Source organism: Notothenia coriiceps, unplaced genomic scaffold (genome assembly GCF_000735185.1).
Source record: "Notothenia coriiceps isolate Sejong01 unplaced genomic scaffold, NC01 NC01_scaffold00031251, whole genome shotgun sequence".
Classification (NCBI taxonomy): Eukaryota; Metazoa; Chordata; class Actinopteri; order Perciformes; family Nototheniidae; genus Notothenia; species Notothenia coriiceps.
Window position 1 is genome coordinate 2,501 of NW_011363952.1, and position 6,477 is coordinate 8,977.

The following is a 6,477-nucleotide window of genomic DNA, read 5'->3' on the forward strand; positions in this document are numbered from 1 at the left end:
CACAATATATTAAAGGTCCCCTATTATACTGTTTTTCATCAATATATTACAGGTCTCAGATATATCCAGAGCCTGTCTCTGATTGGCTGAAACACCAAACAGATTATTGCAGCATTACCCATAATCCCCTCTGTTTCAGCCCTGTTTCCAAAGTGTTGATTCTCTCTCATCATAAAGTGGCCAAAATCTGATCAGCTCATTTTTAGACAGGTTTTTACGTATTTAAATCAGGACAAAAAGAGAGAGAATCTTTGTTCCTGAAACTTTCAGAGTCTCTTCACACAGAGGGGACACATGTCAAATTGTGCATAATAGGTGACCTTTAAGTCAGTTTGCAGAGACTTGTGTGGATACATCCTCCATATTTAGTTCTTATTCCAGTTGAATAAGTCATACAATGACAAGGGTTTGTAAAACCAGTGCTGGTACACAGTACAAATCTTATTATCATTGCATTTTGGGGTTAGGGTTAAAGGTCAGAATGTGTTCGTCTGCTTTACCAATAATCTCACATTTTAGTGACATCACGCATACTATCAAGGCAGCTACAGAAGAAAGAGTCAAATAGAAAGAGTCTGGATCTTGACTGGAATAGTAATGGTCACCTAGTCTCCACTCAAAAAGACCACTGTCTTTGTTATGATATGTACAAGAAGCTCCATAATTCCTGTTCTGTGTAGTGTTGACAAGTACTATAATCACACAGGTATGACAAAAATGGTGAATTAACAGTTAAAACACACAAACAAGACACCACTCTTCAATAATGTGCGGTTGCAGGCCAATACAAAAGCAGGGTCTCGACAAAATAGTGCCTTATGCTAATGCGAACCAGCTATTTGTCTTCTTTTGTCCCAAGAAAACAGACAAATAATCCCAGTAATCATGTAATGTTAGCACAGAAGTTGTGATCAGGTGCTTAAAGAGGTGGCTATGAGCCAAAACACGTAATAGCCCTTATCTGTGCCTAGTTTGTATTCTTACTCAAGCATAAAAGCTGCACAGGGGGAAAGTCTAGTGTCTAACACACACACACACACACACACACACACACACACACACACACACACACACACACACACACACACACACACAGTCTCTTTCTCAAAGACATACAAGGACAGTAACACACAGAAACCAAAGACCTACTGTTGCTCATTTTCTGTGAAGTGAAGATCCAGTTTCAGCTGAAAGTCCACCTCGCTCAGGGCTTCCTCCACCTGCAAAACATTAGAACATTTGTTAATGTCTCAACATGATCGTACACATGCAACATGGACCGGAGAAGAATAAAGAATGAAACCATCATCACATTATGTCCTTAAAATGTCAAGCACTGCTATAAGGATGCATCCTGTTTTAGCTTGAATGACAGTTTGTGCGTTATTTGTGAGCTTCTGACAGGAAGTGCTCAGGATTGCATGGAAAACAGTCAAAGTAATCAGGGCTGTTAATGAGTTATGATTGGCTGAATTTGAACTCCAATGCTCACTGACTTATCTAGAACATAGACTCTCTATAACGATGATTCAAACAAACATTATCTCCTCATTTGGTGTTTTTATTTTCATGTATTGATATGTCCAATACAATGAGAGGTTGTTAACCCTCAGATGCACTTAGAGTGACTGGACCCTCTCTTCCAGAAGTGTGTCAAAAAGGACCCGTATTAGAATAATATGTGTTTTTATGCCATTTTTGTCATTTTGGTTAGAAAAAATCACTTGTATTATATTTAGTATTATATTTTGGTTCATACTAGAAATATTTTATATAACATTTTTCACTATTTAGAATTTTAGAATTATTTTTACATTTTGAAAAAAAACGTTTAGAACAAATTGATGCAAAGATCTCCGCTATTCTGAGACCCTCACAGTATTCCAGTCCCTTTTCAAAACTCATCTCTTTACATTACATGTCACTTGTTAGACGCTTTTATCCAAAGCGATTTACATACTCAATACTGTGGATAATCCCCACAGGAGCAATTTGGGGTGAAGTGTCTCAGGGACACAACGACATGCTGACTGCAGTGGGGTTTGAACCTGTGACCCCCTGATCCCAACACCAAGGCTGTGCCACATGCCTCCCATCTCTTCTCCTCTTGTCTATTCATAGCCCACCCCCCATCAATCCATGCCGGTTGGTCAAGTTTGATAGTCCTATACCCCCCCCCCACCCTAACCTTCCCTTATATTGTAAAGCGATTTTGAGTCCTTGAAAAGCCATGTACAAATATCATGTATTATTATTATACTGACAGGTATCAGATATTGCTGTGTCACTTGTGATGTAGTCTGTGTGTTCCACAGTAAATGTATTCCTGACAGCAACAGGTGATAAGAATAAAGGGTTCCAAGAGGATCCCATAGAAAATGCATGCGTGTCGTTTTTGACCCACTTATGGAAGCTTGGGGTAGAAATACAAAAACTACAATTTCTTAAAATGTCAATTAAAAATTTGAATGGCATGATATCCAAAACATGTTTTTTGAGGAATAGCTGGCATATGAAATGATAAAAAAATGTAATTACAAAGATACTTCAAGAAAACCACCTGACCGGGTCCAAAAAGACCCACTTATGCATCTAAGGGTTAATTCAACAGTCCCTCGATCAACCTTAGCGATGGTCTATGTGCAGTCATATCATCCTGCAGAAATAAGTATTTGTCAGGGATCCTGAGCACACTGTCGCTGTTCTTTTGTTCATTAATGAGTGTCTCGCTGCATATCATCCCTTACATGTTGCATGGCTGTGAAGGTTGTGAACTGAATCTATAAAGAGGACCTCTGATCCCAAGTGACAAACAAGGATATTATGAACATGTAAATGCATGAAAAATATGACTGCTTTACTGCATAGAGCCTCATGCAATGCTGATTTTGTTCTTTTCAACAACATGTTTATGTTCTCCGTGTGATCTACAAACTGTATTCATGCATTTCTTAAACTCTGACGTAGGTTGAACAGAACTGCTCTCATGTTCAAAGAGCCATAGAATACTGTGGATGCTGATGGAAATACCATATTTGAATTTGAAAGAATAAAAAGGTGCGAGCAAACTACAAAGGCAGTGGCGTCTTTGAAGATTGGATATGCAGCATTTCTGATTATAATAAAGGTTATTCGCAGTTCTTTCTCGTAACATCCGCAAACACATACTAACTGTACGCCAGACATAGGAAATCAGTTATGTTGGTAATTGATGTTCTGATTGATTGAGCATACATACGGGTGTACACAGGGGAAATGGGGCGGCTATTTCTGTCTGTGCTATCTGTGGCTGTGAGCGGCAGATAACCTCCGGAAGGTTAATGAGCGGCGAGCCTCCGGGAGAGCTTACAGCTGAAATCTGATATGCCCTGAATCTCCTCTGTCCCCACACCTCCAGATCCACGTCTATGTTTAATGAAATATTCTAAAATTAGGAGCCAGGCAGACAGAATATTGTCATTCTGATCGGAGCAGGGATGTTTCCACAGACATCCGACTGCAGAGATATGTCAGAGAGTGGCTGAGAGATGGTGCCAATGTCAATGTGTGAGCTATGCCTGTCATATGGATGATTAGCTTTTTGCGGGGGCCATTTTATCTCCTCAGCTCGGGCCGTGTCTAATCGCTGTCACCGCTGATCAATTCGAGCTCCGGTGGCTCCTGACAACAAAAACAGGCGGAGTGAATTTTCAGGTCGCGCCCACGGTGAAAACGTAAAGGACAGGACATCAATAACTGTCTGGCAGGTTTACACGCCTGATCATTTAGACGCAACACGGGGGCAACGGGGGACATTTAAATGTGTCCGTCAATTAAATCACATCAAATCCAAGTTGTTAAACTCAATGATCCTCATAACGTTTCGGTGTTTAGATCAGTTAGGGCTTTAGAAAAATAAACTTGACAGCTACGAATCAGGGTTGTGTATTGTTGGTCGTCATGGCCAGCTCAAGTCCTTGCACTATTGTTATTAACTTTTCAAAATCACTGATAATGCTAGGTAAAAAGAAAAAAGTCCAACTAGGTACAATCAACTGTTATATAAGGAAGGGGTGGGACTGAGCCTCAGCGGAAATTGTCTCCAGCACGGAACGGAGAATCGGTACAGTCTTTGACCTCACGCTACACTGATAATTTTTTGTTTATTTGTTTATTTAATTTTATGGAAGAAGTAAACAAATCCGCCAGAGGAAGGCAAAGACATTTGGACTGTTTTTAACGTGAGTCAAGAAGCGGATCCCTGTTAATGTGGCACAGTTTTAAATATCCTACAAGAATGAGCCACGACAGATGGTTTGAGGTCCAAACACATTTATTGAAATCTAGTCAAGTGTCCATTCAGATGTATCGCCAATATATGCTCCAATTGGAGGCGTATGGCGCAGTGGGTTGTGCGTTGGTGTTCTGATCAGGGGGAGAAGAGATGGGAGGCCTGTGGCACAGCCTTGGTGTTGGGATCAGGGGGTCACAGGTTCCAACCCCACTGTGTCCCTGAGACATTTCACCCCAAATTGCTCCTGTGGGGATTGTCCACAGTATTGAGTATGTAAGTCGCTTTGGATAAAAGCGTCTAACAAGTGACATGTCATGTAATGTAATATGCCGAATTTCTGGAGAACAGGCAAAAGAAATCCCAAATATTAGGTTTTTTTCGTCCACTATTGTTGAATAATTAGCAGTTTTTTTACTATTGTTGTAGACAGCTCATTGCGGCCAACGATTGCGTAATTAAAAGAGCGGCAATTGAAACTCAATCAAGGATAAACAATGTAAACTATAGTTTGTTTTATGAATTAATGACGGTATTGGTACACCAGATTTTCATGGATCAATGAGGAAAGTGCTTTTGTTTTTCGCTTTTGCCTTGTCAGAAGCTTCAGTGGACGTTAAAGCCTCAAACTTCATAATTCATTAAAAAAATTGTGTCCTTTACACAAACAATGTCACGTTTTGTAGGTTTCTAAGACTGCTTCCCTTCGAGGATGTCTTTCAGGCTGTAGGGTTTCACTGTTCACCAAATGATTATCTATATTTGCTTCAGTTGCTGCACTTTTAATAAGAGAAGGTTTTGGCCATGTTTGTGAAACAATCAATAGTTCTCAGTCTGGGAGTCAGGCTCTGATCCCCTGGCAGAGGTTTGAAAGATGAATCTGACGGGTTTCAAGATGATGAATGGGATGGAAAAAGAGAAAAAACATATTCCTGCTACACTCTTTTGTGTATTCAGTTTTTTCTGGTAACCCTGTTTTTTTCAGACTTCTGAGTAGACTAAAATCGGTCAATGGAGAAACACTCTTGGGTCGAACATCTCACAGTAAAACTGAAAAAAGTATCACTTTAGTTGCATTTAGAATAACATTCAAGAGGTTAACAGTGTACAGCGGAGTAATGCAATTCAATACATTGACTTACAAGTTTTCAACTTAAGTTTGCCATACTCAAACTTTTCTTGAGTATTGCAATTTGTGCTACTTTAAATGTCTACTACACGTCATTTTGAAGGTTAATATTGTACTTTTTAAACCCCTATATTTGACTGCTTAGATTAGATATTAAGATCATCAATTAAAGACATGAACTAATAAATGATATATATTTTCAAAGATTAAAATATCCAGCTTCAGATAAGATTATATAAATGATATTACAAATAATATGAATTAGCCCCATCTGTAACAGCTTAACATTAAACATTAAAGCTTTGCTTAAAATGTATCAATAAGTCACATCGAGGAACAATATTGATATATACTTTTACTTTATTAGTATTTTATACGGAAGCTGTTTACACTGCAGTAAAACCATTATTCAGCATGGTTACATTTCTTCTGTTATATTTCTGCTTGAATTGGCTTAAATATCTCTGTCATTAAAAGTATTGTGTGTCTGTGTGTGTGTGTGTGTGTGTGTGTGTGTGTGTGTGTGTGTGTGTGTGTGTGTACAGAAAATGTCACCATGACTCACCCGTTCTCCGTCTAACAGCAGGTGGACTTTGAAGATCATACAGTCGTTCACTGTAATCTCCTCGTTCCTGTAAAGGATCTGAAATATCCGGCTGAACACGGTGCCGTCGTAAACCCCCGCCGAGCTGAAGCTGCATTCTCCTGATGGAGAAACAACAACAACATGCTATCAACTATCAACACAAACAGATACAGTATCAATAATGCACTGCAGCAGCTTTTACACTGCAAATAATACACATTTCAAAACTCCATTTCCGATTAGACTCTGATTTGGCATCACTTGATATTTACAGTATTTGAGGTGTGAGTTTGTGCCAAGATTCAAAAAGGCACAATGGGGTTTTACAATTGTTTGACCTGACATTTGCGAATGTTTACTGGGATTGGTGAGGGATCTGAGTGTTCAGATATTGGAACAGCTGCTAAGATGTCAGCACATGTTTATTAGTATTACAGAATTAGCTGGATTTGCTGTAAATCTCAATTCATTTATAAGCTTTTTAACTGCCCA

At 39.2% G+C, this 6,477-nt stretch overlaps 1 protein-coding gene across 1 annotated transcript in view; it reads right to left on the reverse strand.

Annotated features, from left to right (window-relative positions):
* LOC104959889 (protein FAM135B-like) overlaps positions 1–6,104 on the reverse strand; it is a gene marked incomplete at both ends in the record, with an annotated part of 6,309 nt that extends 205 nt beyond the window's left edge. The window contains 2 exons of the mRNA XM_010787804.1: positions 1,150–1,220; positions 5,965–6,104. Of these exons, the coding sequence (XP_010786106.1) occupies positions 1,150–1,220; positions 5,965–6,104 (211 nt within the window). The remainder of the gene's footprint in view (positions 1–1,149; positions 1,221–5,964) is intronic.
* Between the last annotated feature and the right edge of the window lie 373 nt (positions 6,105–6,477).